The sequence below is a fragment of the Colias philodice genome, chromosome 12, assembly GCF_061535455.1.
Source record: "Colias philodice isolate Cphi_HAF_F1 chromosome 12, ilColPhil1 Martin Lab GWU primary, whole genome shotgun sequence".
In the NCBI taxonomy this organism is placed as follows: domain Eukaryota; kingdom Metazoa; phylum Arthropoda; class Insecta; order Lepidoptera; family Pieridae; genus Colias; species Colias philodice.
In genome coordinates this window covers 2,098,965-2,119,980 of record NC_143097.1, presented here as the reverse complement: position 1 = coordinate 2,119,980, position 21,016 = coordinate 2,098,965, and the positions used below count along the sequence as shown (strand labels likewise).

The following is a 21,016-nucleotide window of genomic DNA, read 5'->3' as shown; positions in this document are numbered from 1 at the left end:
ATTACTCTACTTTTACTAGTTTTGAAATTCAATTCAATAAAAAAAGACAACTAAAACAAGGAGTTTGTTTTTTGTTTGATATTAATTTTTACTACTCCACTAACCTGCAATAAATACGGACCTTCTAATAAGACACTATTAAGACTTTCAATACGCTTTCAATGCTTTCAATCTCTTAAAGTACCTACATTTCCTATTGTGAATCAATTGCCTTTCCTTTTCCGTTGCTGTCTGTACAAATCACCAATCGCCAAAAAAATCGGTTACGCAGATCCGATCAACGAAATTAAATAACGGAACCTAGGTGCCTTTGATAAGAAAATAATCAGAATAGGCGTTGCGACAACGTATTGTAATAATTAAAAAGAAAGATAGGTACCTACATTTATTTCCAAAACACACTAAATAAAAATAAGAACAATACTTAAGCTTAAACTTAAGTTTACCGTAGGTATAATAAGTATATTTATTATCTCTGCTGATGTGAAAAAAATGACGAATATTTTTTTTTATTGTACAGTGTAATTTAGGCTTTGGAATACGAAGGATGCTTGATAACGAGATGTTTGTAAAACTAGATTTTTCGGCACGTGCTCGCATGCGTGTTGTTGTGCTAATACAGTAACTGTGTACATAATACGTTGATACCGTGGGAATGGATTATTGATACACAAACTGGCTATAAACCGTTGTAATTACAATTCATTTCTACCTACTTTGTAAGACCTAAAATATACGACTGCTGCCTAATTAATGTGCTTTGTTTACGGCTAAAATTATATATTAGTTCATGCAAAATATTGTATGATTTAATTCTTACCAGTGAGATACTGCTTTGGAATTGTCTTGTTATGATTAAGTTAACTATAGACATTAAATTTCGTATATTTTGATTATCAACTTTAAAATTAAATTAACGACTTTAGAAACATTTTCATTATACTACACACTTTATTAATTTGATACCTACTATAAACAGCTATTAGAATGTCCCCGTGGTGAAGTTTGCTCTTACATGGTTACAGGCACACAATAAGATATTTAGAAATTACAAATGAAGAAGAAAGCAATGTTAACAAGATTATGTTACTTATCTTATAATTTTTATTTATCTATACATAAAAATTGAATAAGTTGAGAAATAGATAATCTGTTTTGTTTAAATATAACGTTCCTACGTTTATCTGTAACCTTAATTTCTGAACGAACACCATTACGTCAAATGTCAACATTGTTCGTCTTGTTTTCGATTTTTGAACGAACCAAAATCGAGTAGGTTTGTTCGCGGACAGGGTTTCGCAATAATTAATTAAATTATAACTAATAATCATGTTGTCCAGCCTAAGGTCTGGAGTTAGCAACTTGGTACGTGTAGAAAAATTACCATAAAGTTTATCCAACTAAGTGTATTACATAATAATAGTGTGACAGTTTCATATCTTCAATACTTGTTTTGTTGTAGTGGAGAGTGTCCTCCAGGGCTCTGCAGACATCATCTACCCTTCAACATGATAGCTTGTTCGTGCACAGAGATACCCCCGAGGACAACCCTAATATTCCATTCGAATTCACATCGGAAAACAAACAGGTGATTTTGACATTTGTAATTTGTATTTAGAATGTTCACAGAATTCTTATTTCCTTCCAATTTTAAAAAAGAAAACAGTAATTGCTTTTAAATTTGATACCATAGAATACCATAAATAATGAGAATACGTCTTGTATCTTGAAGAGCAAAAATATTTTATCTTTTTTAATAATTTATTGGTTATATTTTTCAGCGAATTGATGCTCTCTTAGCAATTTACCCTGAAGGCCACAAGCGTGGTGCGATGATTCCTCTATTGGATTTGGCTCAACGACAAAATGGTGGTTGGCTACCTATATCTGCTATGCACAAGGTTGCTGAAATATTGAACCTTCCTCGCATGAGAGTGTATGAAGTTGCTACCTTCTATACAATGTTTATCAGGTAAAGTAATACCCATACACTCTTTACAGCATTTACACTAAAATATAACTTCTTTTATTAGAAATGCTTATGAGTGCTAGAAGAACTGCCCCCCTAGTCAAGTAGCTTTCTGTTAGCGTAGCGTTCAATAGAATAGACTACGAATGTATGAGATTGACGTAAGCTGTAGATACGTTTATCTACAGCCTACGTCAATCTCATACATTCGTAGTCTATTCTATTGAACGCTACGCTAACAGAAAGCCACTTGACTAGGGGGGCTGCTTAATCTGAACATAATATAACCTGTGTTTTTAATATGGCCAATAATTACAGGCTCGTTGCTGTTTCTATTCCTACAAAATTTAACATAGAACTATGTACACCTATATGAAACAATACTTAATAATCATTTTGGAATTTTTGCATTTCATAACTGAAACTTCAATATGAGTTTGTGTTAATATAAGTTTAAAACTCAGGAACAAAAAAGACACGTAATTTATGCACATTTTTTCGATAATTTCAAGGAGGCCAATCGGCAAGTACCATGTGCAAGTGTGTACCACCACTCCCTGCTGGTTGAGGGGCTCTGATGCTGTTTTAAATGCAATTAAAGAAGCTACAGGCTGCGAGGTTGGTGGAAACAGCCCTTGCGGAAAGTTCTCACTGTCTGAGGTTTGTAGTCTTTTTACCATCAATAATGGACATATAGTTTGTAAATAACAAAGGTTCTATTTCTGACCGATTACGTTAATTCTTTTTTTATAATATTCCTTGAAGTGCAAGGATGGTTCTTTAAAATAAAAAGCGTAAACATGGTCGAAGCCAGGGCGGACTGCTAGTCTATAACAGATGCATGTTTTGTCTTCTTGTTATTGTCAATGCTATTGTTTTCTTGTATATATGAACAAAGAAATGAAAAGCAGTCTAATTATGACTACACTAAAGTGTTGAAAATGTTTAATTTAATATATTGTATAAAAAAATAAGTCCCCTTTTAAATGCTCTATAAAATGTCAAAATAAAAAATAACTTTTACTTCAGGTGGAGTGCTTAGGAGCATGTGTAAATGCACCGATGGTTCAAATTAATGATGATTACTATGTAAGTATATTTAGTTATTAGTTATTGTTTGTTAATCTTGCTATAGAGTTCAACTTAAAAGTTAGAAAAAGTATTTTTAATCAAAATAAAAATTGTGAGATAATAGACACAATACATATTATCTTGAATTAAAAAAGAAATCGTAAATACACAATGTACAATGCAATTCCTATATTACGCTACATTCTAATTAGTTTATTTATGAATTTTTTTTAAATGAAAGGCCCCACGGTATACATTGAAAATATTATCTACAGATTCTATGGCAGGCTTATGTACGTGTATGTGTTTGCGTAAGGGTGCATTCACATCAAACGAGGGAATATATTATGTCAAATTCTTTTAGTGTAAACAGGCATAGAGCATACATGCATGTTTATAATTACCTTGCAATGTTAAAAAAGTGTTCTTCATTTTGGGTGACATTTTTATTAATATTTTAAACTACAAAACTATTATGATATTGTAGACAGCTGTTGTTAATGTGCTATTAACATTATACATAATATTATCATGTTCATAAGTTTTCACAGGGCATGGGATGTAATAAATTTTGAATTAAGATATTTTAATGCTTGATTCAAACAATAATACATAATGTTCTATTTACAGGAGGATCTTTCAATCGACGATACTAAAGAAATTATCGAAAAACTGAAGAAGGATGAAAAACCAAAACCTGGACCGAGGTAATCATCAGGTTTTTCACTGTTTAGTATAAGATTTTTACTTTGTATAAAAATCTTATCAAGTTAAACTCACTTCACTGGACTTAACGTCGCTTTGGTCTTCGCTAGTTTTTTTTTTACATTAAAACCTATGTATACGGTCATTGCAATGTAGGAATTGAACCTATTATAATTTATATATTTCATACATTTCCAGGCGACTCTAGAAATTATATCACCGTAAGATTATAAGTACCGTTAGCTTATAAATTATAATATTTCTCGCGAGATTATAAACTGTCGGAAAATTGTGAACTGTTTAACGCATTGTTTTTTGTTAGTTATTATTTAATAATTTGTCTGATTTTGATTAGTTGTAATATTGTGAAACGTCCCTGATTGGTCGGTTTAGCAATACCAAATAACATTAGGCCAATCAGCCCCCCTAGAAAAGTGGCTTTCTATTAGCGTAAAGTTCAATAGAATAGATTATGAATGTATGAGATTGACGTTCAATCGTCGTCGTCGTCGTAATCAAACGTCAATCTCATACATTCATAATCTATTCTATTGAACTTTACGCTAATAGAAAGCTACTTGTCTAGGGGGGCAGCGCGCTTGCAGGGGTACAAGGCCTGGCTGTTAACCCCTGTCGCCGAAGATGAACGGTGGCCACCGTTGGGTTTTAGTGGGTATGGCTTCATGCGAGTCCCACATACCCCCTCGGGCAGTAAAACTGTAGAGGGGGATGCGTAAATGCATTTCCCAACGATAAAAAAAAAAAAAAAAAAAAAGGGGGGCAGCGCGCTAGATGCGTTCCGCCGCTTGCATATTTAAATCAAATAAATAATACATTGCCTAGGCGGATTTCATATACCGTTGATATATGCACACTAAAATTAAAATTAATGATTCATTTATTCATACAGGAGCGGTAGATTCGCATCAGAACCTCTTGGAGGACTCACATCCTTAACTGAAGAACCGACTGGGCCTGGCTTCGGAGTACAGGACGCGTTAAAGGCGTAAACTATTGTAAAATAAAGATATTTAAATAAATCATGTTAGATTATATTTTGGTTTGTTTTATTTTCTAGATAAATTTATGCAAAATATTACTACGATCTATTTTAAATTGTACTTACATATTATTGAAGCAAAAAATTTGTAAGTTCTCCTTTTTACGAAAATTTCGCGGAAGAGTACTTAGTATAAAATTTTGCACACATACTTTATTGCAAACTCTTTAATGTTGTTCTACGACTTTTGATAATTTGTTAGATTTTATTTTCATACAAAAATAAATATTCATTTATTTTTCCGTCTGAATATTATAAACTCTACGCCTCCCAAAAATTACGTTAACAAAAAGCGAACGAGAGGGGGAAGGGGGCGTCGCGTCGTCCATCCGATAATGAATAGAACATAGACTTACAAATGTTAGGAGAGTACAATAAAAGTTTAAAAAATCATTTAAAAATAATTTATTGCGTTAAATGCCAAAAGTCGTAGAACAAATGTTGTTACTTATGATGTTAGCTATCTTGTCCTGCGAGGTTGCTGGTGTTTTACAAGTAACCCTGTATAGATAATCTACACTATTATAAAGCTGATTGCTGAAGAGTTAGTTTGTTTGAACGCGCTAATCTCAGAAGCGGAGCAACGCGGGTGAAACCGCGGAGCGCAGCTAGTAATTTGATAATAATTACAACAATAGCAATTAAAAAGTTAATAACGTGTTTAAGTATTATTATTTATGTAACTGCCGGTTCGAACAGTTTCAAAATGAGCAATCTTGAGTTAGGAAAAATGAGGACACAAGTGAATAAATACCTACTAATAATAATAGAGACTCCTTGGCATGCTCCTTGGCGGAAAGGTCATGTTAGAATATGAATAGTCAATAGACCATACTAGCAATACTAGTTACTTTGAATTAATCTTTGTTCGTGAAAAATAATCATAAAATATTTAAAGAAAACTAGATTCTGATGCGGACGAGTAGTGCAAGTCAGCTAGTTTATAAGAATAATAAAGTGCTTATTGTTTTTTTATTACCTACAATCATATTTCAAGAACTGAATTTTATATTTTAATTAAGTAAGCTGTGCTCCGCGCCTGTTGGTCAATAGCTAGTTATACTATATTTCTTGCTCTGTGCTAGTTACTAGTTATTAATCTGTGGTTAACTGGTTAGCGAGATGATATAAAGCATATTATTGATGATGATATAATATGTACCTATATAGATGAATGGGCTATCTAACACCAAAATAATTTTTCAAATCGGACCGTTGTTCCCGAGATTAGCGCTTTCAAACAAACAAACTCTTCAGCTTTATAATATTAGTGTAAATATACGAAACTGGAATTTAAGAAATCATTGCATCGACCCCCTTCTCCTTGATCAATGAAAATTAAAAAGTACGGTCTATTCAAGCATATCGATCCATACCACAGAGCAAGTAATATACCCAGTACCTAGGTACGTAAAAGTGAAAACTAAGCCTTTGTCACGTGTCCCTAAAATATAATCATCTATTCTATTACCCGGCAAATTATTGTTCAAAATAATTTGATAAGCGGTATAAATAGTAATTACAAGACCCCGGTAGTTATACTCTAGTCTCTATTTAACACTATCAAAATATTATGTTTTAATTAAAACCACGCATTAACAACGTTTGTACTAATTATTGTACTAATAAATAATAATTAGTATCCGGTCTTTTTTATAAAACGTGGCCAAAGTTATGCGTGTGCGTTTGATAAGAGAAATAAATCTCAGATTAAAATTACGTAAATAATACAAACTTCTGAAACCATCACCTATCAGTAAAACGTTAGTTGAATTCTGATAATTTAAGACAACTCGATAATATAAAGATAACGCTATAGTGTAAACGAGAATCAGTGACGTTTGCATCATGAAAAGTTTTTATTACGTTAAAAATCGACTGTTTATTTTATAAAACAGTCGATTAGAATGTGGCAGTGCGTTTGTGTTTGTTGCGGAAAATGGATTTAAATGATAATTAATCAAGTTTCAAATTACAAAGTGTTAATACGTGTGCTTGTGGCAAAATTATGTCCAAATGTTTCGTCGAAATAAAAATGAAAGTATTCAGGACTACGTACAAATCCCGTTATGGGACACAGAACCACAAAATGCAACAAACAATATAAACGTGAGTATATTATAAATTAACTACTTTATATTATAATTAAACAATAATTAAAGTTTAAGTTTATTTAGGTTATATTTTAGTTGAGGAATATACATTCTTAGAAGTTATTAAATATTTTAGAGTACTATCAAAATAAATTCCTTAGACACTAAGTAGGTATGGTAACTAAAAAAAATGCATTTATTACTAAGTGCCATATAAATAATTTGTTTTGTTTTTGAGTTATTTCCATGCGTTGGAAAATATTTTAATTTTGCTGAGACTTTTGCGATCATGCGATGAATGGTGTGACCCTCAGGTGTGACCTGAGTGCATTTCTGTGTCAAAGTCAAGTTGACTGATCTGTCAACTGTCAAGTCATGTTCCGACGGTCGACATTCCGGCATTCTCGTGCGTCAGTGGCTTTGTGAATCTCGGTGTTCAGTGTTGCGTTTTCTATGTGAAAATGTCTTTTGTGGCTTAAAGCTTTTGAACATTTTGCGAAGATGAAAAGCAGCCCCACTCGTAAATATGAGAATTTCTCAGACCATCGAGGGAAGGAGAGCGATAAGTACTCTCTAGACAGCCAGGATACAGCGAGTTTGGTAAGCAACTGCACTTGTTACAATTATTGATTTTGTTTGTGTACCGCTCAGATGTTATTGATTTGCGTAGTCTTAGTCATTACTGGGGGTTTCTAGGATAATTCAAAATAGCCATTAAACAGATGTATAATAGAAGCTGTCTAGACGGAGGCTTTAAAATATTTTTATTACGAGAGAGCGACCTAGTTTTTTTAATTGCAGGTTGAATTCTAGATCATACTAGGTCGTGTTCCAGGCTTTTTCGTAAATGAAAAACCATACAGGTGCATATGGAGCGCGCATATAATATATTTATAGTTAGATTACAGTGTCTGACTTTATACTTTCACTGTACTTACTTTCTTTTTACCGTAAAAATCATTAATTATAAAGTCTAAAATGCTTTTGCTTTCTACCTGCATTGTATGACTTAAAAATTAAAATAATGAACAAATTGAGGAAATATTTGTGAAGATAAGTGAAGGAATTGTACATTAAATTACTAAAATAACATAAGTGCAGCTCAATCTTTATTTGACATACCTTGTAATAAAACTATTGATTGCTGTAAAACTATATTAAGAATAGTATTATACCTAACTGTAAGGTAAAATATGTATAGATTTTCAAATAGTTTTACAATAGGATGTATTTTAATTGGTTCTTTTTACAATCACCTCATAATTAATTCATGCTATTCTAGATATTTATTAATCAATATATTAGTACTAAGTAAAAATCAAAATATTTTGATTATGAATAAAAGAATATTATTAATTATTAAAGTACTGATTTGTTTTATAATGTTAATTCCATAAGAAATATATAATTTACATCTGGTATAAAAAAACATCATAATCAGTTCAGTTGTTTTGGAGGAGATTTTTTGCTATAACAGTAAAACAGAAATTTTACAATCTAGCCAACTGGTTTAAAAAAATAATATTTAACCAGAGCTTTTTATATTTTATAACTGTAAAATAATTTTCAAGATCTGATTAGTACTTCCGAAGATTACCATGCATAGTTACAATGGTTGAAACTCGAAACTATAACTATGTATAACTATAGATGTGATATAGAATAGATGAATTAATTACAACCACTACACTTAGATTCAAACTTAATGGCGGTTTGGAAGTTAGGTGCGGGTGTGCACAGGTCCCTTAATGTTCCGCTTATAACTAAAATATATCAGATTGTATGTTGTTCGGCCATTAAGTTTGAATCATGCTGTAATTATTATTCTTAGTAATTTAGAGTTTAATTAGATAAAAATAGGAAAACATTTTAGCAAGGAGGCGTGTGTACTCTACTCCACTATTTTCAAAGTATAAAGAAAACAAAAGAGAAATCAAGCAGAATAAACACATTTATTTACTATGTGGCATTTTTTTTAATTATTATGAAGATACTTGTTTTATTTTGCTCCTTGAATTTACGAAAGACAGTATATTGCTTAGACAAGGATTTTTAAAATTGCCGTAATGCCTGATTGACATATGTTTCAAAGTCCGTATCGATTAATTCACTTTAATCAATGTTTTAGGCAGGTTACCTCCCTATGAAGATAATATTGATAGATGTCAAATGTTGCCTATTAAATTGGCTAAACTTTAAACTATAGACTACAGAGTCATTTCAGTTTAAAATAGAAATTGGAAATTTGAGCTGATCAAGGCGACAAACAATGACAGATTAATGTGCGATAAACAAAGAAAGATTTTAAAATCAGAATCTGCTGTAGCTTTTTACATAAGCTATGAACAATAGGCAATGTAGAAATGAAGCCCCCAATTACAAAGCAGCCTTATAAATTAACTTTCAACGAGTTTTCATCACCGCTGACAATGCTCTTTATTAAAGACTAAATAAGAGCTACAAAATTTATGTTGAAATAAGCAATCTTTGGGTTATTTTATTTGTTTTTTAAACAGAAAATCTTTGTAAGGATTGAAATATTTTCTCTAATATTTTCTTATTACTTGCTGCTTCTACTGTTGTATTTATTTTAGATCTGTTTTAATAATCTTATCTTACTTCTTTTATCCCATTTTTATAATTGTTGTTTTATGTGCGGATGTTTGTTTTTTTTTCATGGGAAAACCACTGAACGCATTTTGACTATATTTGAAGCAATGTAACTTTTGTACCAGTAAGTATAACACATAATCTATAGAAATACCTGCTTGTGCCCGTGGGTGCGTCTGCCGAAAAACGCAGCACAGCTACTAGGTAATTATTTATAAAAAATTACGATTTTTAATAAATAATTACCTTACATACATATTCTGTTATTTACATATTCAATTTATCTTACTTATTCCTCATAATCGATCATCTAAATCAATTATCTATAAATCAATTATTAATAAGCAAGTGTTAATTCATTCGGCACTTAATTTGATTTTAAATTCAATAATGCTGCAAAAGTGCGTGACATTAAGTTCGCTATTATTCGCGAATGTTTGAATTTGTTTATTCATAAAATCGTTGTCGGCACGATTTTGCTTTACCGAAGTAGTACCTATTAGGTGTAAAATCCCGCGGTTTCACTCGCGTATGATTAACATTTCACGTATGAAATTCGTTCTCCATAATTAATATTGCTACTACTGCTAACTAGCTTTCATCCTGCGGCTTCACCCGCGTTTTCTAAGTAAACCCGCATAGTTCCCGGTCCTGTGGGATTTCCGGGATAAAAAATATCCTATGTGTTAATCCATGTTACCATCTATAGTTATTCGTGGCAAATTTCATTGTACGTATGGTTCAGTAGTATTTGCGTGAAAGAGTAACAAACACCCTTATATACACACTCACAAACTTTCGCTTTTATAATAGTTATTAGTAGGATTTATGGGCTTCATGTAAAAAAGCTGAAAAGTTAATTGAATCTATTCTTTTTGTCTTTATTTGGTCAATTAAACTTATTCAAACGACTAATAATGTGCATATCGATACTTTAGATAAAGCTGAAGAGTTTGTTTGTTTGAATGCGCTAATCTCAGGAACTACTGGTCCGATTTGAACAATTCTTTCGGGTTTGATAGCCCATTTATCGAGTAAGGTTATAGGCTATATATCATCACCCTAAGACCAACAGGAGCGGAGCAATGCAGGTGAAACCGCGGAGCACAGCTAGTTATTAATAGTAGGCATTAATTAGGAATTCATAAAATAATGAAATGGATATTTGAAATCGTTGAATGTGTTTTTTATGTATATGTATTGAAATTGGAAGCCTTTAATGATACTACTTTCTCCAGTTGATAGATAAGTGTGATACCAAAGGTAGCCTTAATATTATTGCTGACAACAACTTTTTTTATTTATCAAATTCCAGCCGAATTTGTTCAGTCAATTTTGATCAAATCTTAAAATAGTATTGAAACGACATTCCCAAAAAACCGCAGGTTCTTTTTCCGAATTCGTCATCATGTACCTACCTATGTTTGGAATTTCGATTTTAGTTGCTGACTGTTCTTATTACATATAATACTAGCGGTCCGCCCCGGCTTCGCCCGTGGTACATGTTTATGTTTTCTTTCCATAAGAACCATCCTCGTACTTCAAGGAATATTATAAAAAAAGAATTATCGAAATCGGTCCACCCCATAGAGATCTAGAGAGATGCCAATCGCTTGCGCCGAGTACGAAACCTGGTGTCTCATAACAAATTTACGCACACACATTCCATTCCACCTATACGCACTAAGCGTCACGCTTCTTCCTTTCTCGTGCGTACCAGTAGGGAATGGAACAATCTTCCGGCCTGCGTGTTTCCTGATAATTATAATCTGGACTTATTCAAAAGAAAAGTGAATAGGCATCTATTAGGACAGCATGCTCCATCCTAGACCATGCTTATCGCTTTCCATCAGGCGAAGCGATGGTCAAATGCTTGCCTAATCTCTAATAAAAAAAAAAAAAAAAAAAAAAAAAACACAACAGTAAACAAATAAAAACAATACTTCGCGTTGTGTGCGTGTCATCACACAAAAATTTGTGAGCGACTATTCGTTCGCACACTAGATTGTAAGTAACGTACGTATACAGCACCACACAGCCGCAAGATATGCGTTTACGATAGGGATTGCTTGTCGATAAAATGAGAAACGTTAAAATTAAAACAATTTACCTATAGGCAATACAGTAACTAGGTAGAAAATAGAAATGGACACCTTGATGGTAGCATTCATGGTGATGAAGTACATAAAGCATTGCCTATTGACTTATTGTAAAGTAATATAAGTATGAAATAAGTGACTTCTTTTTTTAATCCATGTATAATAATTACTATAAAATTATTGCTCGAGTACCTATCAAATAATAATAATACAATCAGATATTAAGCTAATAGTAATACATTATGATATAAAAATAAGGTAGTAAAATAATACATAATACGATAAAAAATCCGAATCTTATCGACATGGACACACTCGACGCGCATCCTCAACTAACGACCGCGAGCAGCGGCCGTACAGACCCCGTACTACACGATCGAACGTTTTTGTTAGCTTTAGTATGTTCATTATACATTGCGGTATTCGAACTTCGCGTTTGAATAGAGTCACGTACAGAAGAAGCATTGTAAACTATTTACATAAATTATTGTGACTGTCGTTCTGTCACATAATGAAAGCAAGAAATCACTCTACGTAATATTGTTTTTGAAATATTAGTAAGAAAATCGTATAATTTTCAGTACTTACCGATGGTATGTTTACCATTTGACTTAAAGTTGCTGGTTTCACCTCGGTTTTTACAAACTTTAACGGAACAACACGGCATTGTCAAATAATACCCGGCCGACGGTCGAACGTCAACTGAATGCAACAAACAGCATGTGTTCTTTTTTTGGGCATATTGCTGCGACACCGGCCCCGCCCCCTAACCATATCTCCCTTTAGTTTCTGTGATCTGTGGTCCACCCGTTCACGCGTGATGCCGTGACAACGCGAAACGAGTTTCATTTTTATATACATACTAGCGGTCCGCCCCGGCTTCGCCCGTGGTACATGTTTACGTTTTCTCTACATAAGAACTATCCTCGTACTTCCAGGAATATAATAAAAAAAGAATTATCGAAATCGGTTCAGCCGTTCTCGAGTTATGCGCTTACCAACACATTTTGCGATTCATTTTTATATATAAGAAAGATATGTATATAGACTATATATGTAATATATTACTTATTTATTACGTAAGGATATTTCCATAAATTCGTATTTTGTATAGTTTCTCTCTAAATAGAGTAGGTATAAAAAATTCTATAAAATTTTCTTCGTGTTGAGTTGTTTTTAAATCCATAAACCGTGTGGTTTTTCCAATTGCGTAAATTTCCTCGAGAAAAAGTATATTTACTTGATAAATCTATTATGTATTTGCTTAAGTGATAGATAAATTAAAGGTACGACAAGACTTGCGATTTTAACTCAATTTATTCTAATAAAAAAGACGATTTACTTTGCAAGGTTTTTAATTTTTATTAATATTGAGCAGGTTAATTTCCATACGATAATAAAACTATAATTATGTAATTAACATTTATTTGAAGATACATATTTTTATCTATTGGCGGCAATAGTTTCTACCAATAACTACTGCTACAGCAGATATCAACAGAAACTGGTTTCAATTTTATTACAAAGATGTTTTTTTACGTTTTTAAACGACTATTAAATGTTTATTTTGAATAATTTATTTCCATTTTAATGAATACGAAAAAATAACAAATAAGCTACAACAATAGGAAAAAACCAGAGCAAAAAGTAGACGTCGCAAAAACATTGAAATAGTTACAAAGGGAACAATACCTAGTATTGAATACTTTGCTTTCAGGTTTATTACCATCAATGTCGTTTAATCTGATAAAAATAACATGATCTGATTTATATTATTCATTATACTGATTGCATCTTATCGCTTCACATTCTAAGGTACGATAGGGAACGTCTATTAGTAAATAGAAATAACTTATATATAAAAAAAACTATATACTATATAAAAATAAGTCGGGTTATCCTTCCTGACGCTATAACTCCAGAACGCATGAACCGATTTCCACGGTTTTGCATTCGTTGGAAAGGTCTCGGGCTCCGTGAGGTTTATAGCAAAGAAAAGGTGTCTCTGGTGGCGAAACGGAGTTCGCCCGGTTTGCTAGTTGGTAATAACATTGTCATATGAAGCATAAGTATTTAGTTATCTGTGTTTAAAATTTAAATTCTGTGTCAGGAGGTGCGTCATTTGTGTTCTAAATAGTTTTAGTTGATTAAATCTTAGGAGGTCTTGTGGGATAGCAAGCGCTTAAATCTGTTAGTGATCCTATTACGCTTATGTTTTGCTAAACTTTCTAAGCGCTAGCAGATTTTGTTTGGCTTATTCAAAGAAGATCTATCTTCTATCTGGACTTATGGTGTTAAACAGATTCTAGATTCAATCTAAATGAACGGAGACGATCTTCTTAGGTACTTCTTTTCGATTATGTGATCAAATAATTCCAAAATCAGTCTCTGTTGTAATCAACAAGTGAAAAGATGGATATTAGACACTGCCAAGTTAATGAAAACATCTTTAGTAATTAAAATAATTATCTAATATGAATTGTTTATATCTTTAGTGCAACAATTCTTTAATACAAATTATATTGTTCCAGCATTCGAGCCCTGAAGGTGGCGGGGGGAGGCGTGGCCTGAACGACGTGGGTCCTGGTGCAGGAGACATGTGGATCAGCGCTGTCGAGAGCTCCATACTGGGATGGGAGGAGGTGGGTCATAGATTATGGTGATAGAAGAATCGAGAAATTAGTAATTTGACGATGAGCCAAAGACGTATTAGGGATGGTCATCTTATTATCGTATTGATGGCAAATATTCATATGTTGAGCAACAGTTGATTAATAATAACAGAAACAATCTATGAAATTTTTGTAGTAGGTCCTGTTTCTTTGTACCCTTAAATGGGCAGAAATAAAATAAATCCGCTCTGTCTGGGAAAACGCTTCTACCGTTCTATCAAATAGCAATTATAAAAGCATAAATTCCATGCCTGTAAACATTTATTATTCAAAATTTTAAATCTTTTGAAATTGAAATATATGTACTTGGATTTTGGAAAACTTGATACGAAAGCACGATTGAGAATAAGGAAACAGCATAAAATGATTAGTTATTACCTATGTCAACTTTCTTTTTCGAAAATAAAGCCTTCCAAACCAATGAACCATTATTAAAATCGCCTAATATCATACATATTGTTCAATTCATTTTCATCTAATGTTGTCTAGACATGTACTTGACTTGATACTAGTTATTAGACTACCTATAGAAATATACAGACATCGTGATGTATTTCGTCGTACATAACGCGCAATCTCACTACATATTGATTTTTATATTCTATAATTATATTTCCCTCGATCTAGTGGAACTTGACGCTACAATGTCGAAGAATAAATGATTTACCGTGAACATGTAGTTGGCAAAATCGATATCGTTATTATTACTATGCTTGATATTTAAAACGGGTTGTGGAGTTTTATGAGCAGATGGAGGGTCAGTGGAAGTTCTGGTTCGATGTTAATAAGTAATATAAAGGGCGTTTATTTGAGTTTCGGGCAGTTTATAATTGACGTGCTCATATAAAAAATTTGTAATGTTAGGTACACTTACTTTAACTGGACGAGGTTCTATGTATAGTCACAATCTTAATACTATTATAAAGGCGAAAGTTTGTATGGATGTTTGTTACTCTTTCACGTAAAAACTACTGAATGGATTTGAATGAAACTTTACCACAATATAGCTTATACATCAGAATAACACATAGGATAGGTTTTATCCCGGAAATCCCACGGGAACGGGAACTATGCGGGTTTTCCTTTGCAAACGCGGGCGAAGCCGCGGGCGGAAATCTAGAAACAGAATATAACAAAAATATTGTTTATCTTTACCAGCTGTAGTCATGCAGGATGAAGACATTAGTAACGATTCAAATTATCCTTTGAAGTTAAAGACCCTATTGTTAAGTTTTTAATGTTATTATTAGATTTTTTTATCTGTGTATAAAAAATGACCTTCAAAATATTGACCTAAAGGCTGTACACAATATCAGTTTAATAACTCAATTTAATTCTAGAAAACCGTCTCGAGAATGAAAGGACAACATGTGCCTTCGTTTTTATATTTAATATTAATACTACAAAAATAGAAACTTGTTCAGGGGACAAGAAAACTAATTTTCTAAAAGAATTCTTCTATAACGATAACGTAGGTAATTTTGTTTTACGACGCAGGAGGTGGCTTATTTTGTTATTTATTGGAGCAAAATTCAATTAGGAATTGCCGTGAAAAAAAACCACTTTAAAAAGCGTTGTGTATTTTGTTGATGTACATAGAAGACTAGCTGTGCCCCACTGTTTCACTCGCGTTTATTTGCGTATCTTGAGCGACTTTTGTTGGCCGTAGTGTTATGTTATCTCCTTTCTAGATCACTGTGGAACACAAAATCAATTTTTTATACGAACTAGTAGTTCCTGAGATAGTGGCATTCCACCAAAAAACAGAAAAATCTTTCAGCGTTATAATATTAGTGTAGATATAGAGTATTGCGTTTATAATACTGGTGGTAAAATGCTGCTCTTTTCAATGTTTCTGAATTTGGCATTTTGAAAGTTCAAAGGAAAATGTAAAATAGCACTTGACGATATCCGTACAAAAAGCTGATGTTTGCCTACTTATCATTTTTAATTTTTATATCCCTCTCTTATTACCTATTTGTGAGAAAGAAATATAAACGAAACTCGAAAATATTTATGGCCATCTGGTTCATAATATCTAACCTTTTACCTTAACCTTAACCTTTTAATTACCCACATTCTCTCGCAGGAAGCTATCGTTATAAAATATGTAACATTCCATAATATACTCCTACAAAACATGTGTCCTAGCCTATCATATTATACTCTATTGACTATTTCTCCATCATAAATAATATGAATACATAATGCTTTATGTTGGTAAATACTAAGAACATTGACCGTGACCTTGCATTAGACACGTGCGTCACTTATATTGACTTCTGTTTTAAATTGAGTACTGTTTTAAATTGAGTAAAAAACACGCATTGTCTGTTTTTATTTATATTGTGAAAAAAAAACAATAGTATCTAGCTTTATATTAAAAAAAAAAAACTTTAGGTTGCTGCCAGGTAGTGGTCAGGCCTGGTACTGCTGTCACAAAATCTTGATATTTCACTAAAAACTAACCAAACCAAATTTTGATCATAGAGTTGTTATGTTTCAATAAATATTAATTGGTAGCCTTGATCACGTATTAACACGCAATTGCTTAGTTAACTTCTATCAAACTATTTAACACGAGAACAACCGTTAATGTAATGGAGTACCTTGTACCTACTTAAAATTGCCATCTCGATTCTTGAGGTCATCGATCTTGACATACGCAAGATTTATTATTTCTAGTTTTTATTTCTATTGATATTCTATACTCGAGATAACGGCATTTTTAAGGAGAAAGGAAAGTATGTGAAATGTCGAAACGAAAAGATCATTACAATGCAAGAATTTCGCGTCATATCTGGTAAAAAGTAAAACAACAATTCTTTGAATTTAAAATACTATTTTATGTAAAGACGTCCTTCGTCTTTCGTCCTTCTCTAAGACTGGACTCCTTGGTACAGTGGTAAAGGCATGAGCGTAAAACGGTCTAGCAAGACACAGAAGGCTGATCACATGTTTATTTATTAACACTTTATTGTGCTGGCATACAAATAAATTCTTAAAATTAAAACTTAAAACTAGTATTTAGTATTTATCCCTAAAAAGAAAATCGATCAGTGAAACATGTATGCATAATGCATGTTTCCCTTACCCCCACGGGACATACTGGCTTACATATCCTTCTCTAAAACACTTCCATATCCTTATATTACAACAATACCTAAAATAATCTTCTGTGCAGGTGGCTGAACGCCTACAAGTGGACGTCAGGCGCGGTCTAACATGGCGCGAGGCGAACGATCGCATGAACTTCGTGGGCGCGAACGAGTTCCAGGTGAAAGAGCAGGATCCGCTCTGGAAGAAGTATATAGAGCAGTTCCAGAATCCGCTGATACTGCTTCTGTTAGGTATGTACACGATTATAGACGTTAGGCGAACGAATTAAGACGTAGAATCGTCTGACAACACTGATATTGAGAATGCAGTGTTTTGAAAGCGGGTAGAAATGAAAGGTGCAGGAAATTTCTCATTTTGCGATGAATTTCTATGTGAGTAAATTCGACGTTGTCTTCGAATTGCATAGGTTGCCTCTTCATATGATTGGTCCCTTCAGAATAAATAGATATAGAAAAGGAGTACACGTAGAAAAACTAATAAAAGGCAGTAAAGAATTAGTTTGTTTATTCCAAGATTTATATGAATCCAAAGTTATTCTGTCGCATAAATTATTCAAAGTTATGGAAAATGCAGCAAAAATATTCCTACCTAAGCGACCGTGATCAAATTTAATATGGTTTAATGAGCGCAACATAAAAAACTATCTACGTTTAGGTTGCTAAATGAAAATCATAAAAAAAAGTTTGTTTATTCGTCAATCAAATTAAATATTTAGAATTTATCTTAATTAACTGAGCTTGAATGAAAATGTTTCATTACATTGTAAATTCTAAAAGTTCATTTCTTTATTATTTAGTTATCTATTCAATCATCGATAGGAATAAAAAGACCTATTTTTATTTATGGTATCGTAAAATTAAGCCTTTTCATTATTTTATAAACGTTTATAATGACTCTTAACTTCTCTTTCATGTAAAAACTAAACCCCTTAAACCTAGTTTGAAAATAATCCTAATTATTAAATTAGGAGATAATTTTTTTTATACCCCACTATTTTGACAGAACAGTTACTTTAACAGTGCGATATATCAAAGTTTTTTTTTATTTCGCGTTATTTATGGCCCGTTTCTAAAGCCTAAAATCCCACGAAAAGGCGTAGTTATATTTGACACATAATCAAAATTAATCCTACGTATAAAACATTATACTATGTTTTGTAGCATGTGATTGATGATTCATACCGAATACAGCACGTTCGTGTACTTTAAATGAAAACATAATTTTCACGGATATAAATTAAATGTATTGTGTCTCTAACATAGAAATCTAAATAACAAGACACATAGAAGTGCTATAATGTCATAATTCGTATGAAAACCGCTGTCGCCAAAATCAACACATTCAAACCGAAAGCTAAACAGTACACACAAGTAAACTATGCCTTTTATTGGACAGCTTGATTTTAGTGAAAACTAACTTATCTATTAAATTAAGCTTTTGAATATGTATCCTAACGCACGAATTTACGGTTTATTTTAGAATAACATCCCTAAGTATATGAGACTTTTTGCTCCAATACGAACAAACGTGATAATAAGAATGGTCGACTGTGTCATTCATTGTTATTTCGATTACTATGGTGACAGTCGTAATACTTGTAAATATTCTATAATTTTAAGGAAAAACGGCATTATTTCTAAAAAAATATATTTTCCGATGAAATATTATTCCTTTATAATTATAATTACAACTTGTGGAAGAATTTCCGCAATGGGAATTGCTGAAACACACCATGTATACACTCATAGGTCTCCAGAGCAACTGAACAGTGACGAATGCACTGGTGATGTGCAAATCACCTGAGTGGCGACAAGGTCACGCACGCTTACGACTTCTAGTGTCTTGTTATTTAGATTTCTATGGTCTCTAACTAAACGATTTGTTTCACTTTTATTTGTTTAGCTGTTGTGTATTATTTTGTGATTTTTCCTGTAAAATCATTAATGGATAATGAAAATGTTTCTGTGAGATCTTTTCTCTGATATTTTAATATTACTGTAATGGTGCATATTTTTACTGATTTCATGGGCTTCATTTTGCGCCAGTAATTTAAAGTTATATATAATTTGAGTATTCATTTACCGATCATACTGTCATCGACAATTCCTTTGATATTTAAAGTGAAACTTTTATTACATCGTCTCAAACTTTTTGGTCTGTGTAGCGCATGTCGCGTGACGGTCGGCTGCCGAGTAGGTATCACTATCACTATCACTACATAGTATAAAACAAAGTCGCTTTCCCTGTCCCTATGTCCCTATGTCCCTTTGTACGCTTAAATCTTTGAAACTACGCAACGGATTTTGATGCGGTTTTTTTTAATAGATAGAGTGATTCAAGGGGAAGGTTTTTATGTATAATAACATCCATTAAATAGTGGAGAAGTACTGTTATTTTTGAGGTTTCTAATGTGATGTCGTAAAAAATTACATTTTTTCCGCTTACATTGCAAACGCAGGCTGAACCCTACGAGTTTTATCAAAATAATGTACTAATAATGTACACATTGAAAAGGTCTACAGAAAAGTCCGCGATGGTATATACAATGGTGGTGGTATATACGATGGTTTGTATCTATCTCTTATGGTTAACCCAAAATAACTTTTTTTTTTTTTGCTTCTATGAAAACATGACTTAACACAAATGTATAGTTAAATTGAATAGTGATATGGTGTTCTCTTGTATCATGGATGCAAAATATCATGGATATAATAATATCCATGATATTTTTTTACTGCCTATTGGTGTTTTGCACTATTCAAACACTTTCAGGGGTCAGCCATTCCTTTTTCTAGTATTACATGCATATTAGAAAACTTACATGTCCTCTGCGTGCATTTAAACCAGTTTTGAGTCCGGTTTTTTTCTATCCAGGCACCGTTGCCCATGACAACCGCACACTGTTAACCTTACGGTACATTTTTTTATGTACTTCTGAGTAATTCGGTTTTGCATATTTTTTAAATTAAAGTATTTGTTTTTTAAACCATGTTTTGGGTGAACCGGTAATTGATTTTCAATCGCTATGATAAGTGGTATCATTGGTGAAAGGGCGCCGCGCTGTCACCGGAAATTGCTTCTGGAAAATTCTAGAATTAATGTTGAATTGAATTTCTACCCGTTTAACACGCTATTATTACCTTCTATATCTATACTATATTACTACCTTCACCTGTGTTTTTGTAAGTTTGTATGTAAACTACTCCTTTAGACTCGATTTTGACTCACTTTTAACAGATTTCTTACTGACATGCTTACAAGGATCGGTGACAATACAATAATTTCATGAGTTTATCTTATAAAAACATTTTTTTTTAAATAACTATGTATTTATTATTTGGAAGTGGATTGATATTTAATACTCTGCTATTTAAAAGATAAACTCAAACTCAAACATTTATTTATTCAATTAGACTTCTTCTAGAAGCACTTTTGAAACGTCATTACATATTTTTAACATTTACCACCGATTCGGAAAGCAGTATCTACGGAGAAGAACCGGCAAGAAACTCCATAGTTGCTCTTTTTATCATGTCAGTTTTTAAAGGATGTCTTATCAATATTCTTATGTGGATGATAGGCATGTAGTTCAAAATATTAGTATTTAGATTTTCTCG

At 32.5% G+C, this 21,016-nt stretch overlaps 2 protein-coding genes across 5 annotated transcripts in view; both read left to right on the top strand.

The window, feature by feature from the left end:
• Positions 1-1,210: 1,210 nt before the first annotated feature.
• On the top strand, positions 1,211-4,800 carry ND-24 (NADH dehydrogenase ubiquinone). The gene is made up of 7 exons (XM_089701298.1): positions 1,211-1,365; positions 1,463-1,588; positions 1,782-1,972; positions 2,482-2,629; positions 2,999-3,058; positions 3,671-3,747; positions 4,656-4,800. Exons 1-7 carry the CDS (start codon positions 1,330-1,332, stop codon positions 4,753-4,755), a joined length of 738 nt encoding a protein of 245 aa, XP_089557424.1. The 5' UTR covers positions 1,211-1,329; the 3' UTR covers positions 4,756-4,800.
• Positions 4,801-6,192: 1,392 nt separating this feature from the next.
• Positions 6,193-21,016, top strand: part of SPoCk (secretory pathway calcium atpase) — a 60,082-nt gene continuing 45,258 nt past the window's right edge. For 2 of the 4 annotated variants that reach the window (XR_016316422.1, XM_089701933.1), the window contains exons 1-3: positions 7,243-7,498; positions 14,139-14,249; positions 17,464-17,629. Coding sequence is in view for 3 of the 4 variants with exons in the window: in XM_089701933.1 (XP_089558059.1) it covers positions 7,400-7,498; positions 14,139-14,249; positions 17,464-17,629 (376 nt within the window). In the remaining variant the exon portion in view is untranslated. Of the gene's footprint in view, positions 6,212-6,273; positions 6,915-7,242; positions 7,499-14,138; positions 14,250-17,463; positions 17,630-21,016 lie in introns of those variants that run through there. The other 2 variants (XM_089701935.1, XM_089701934.1) reach the window with 2 other exon arrangements.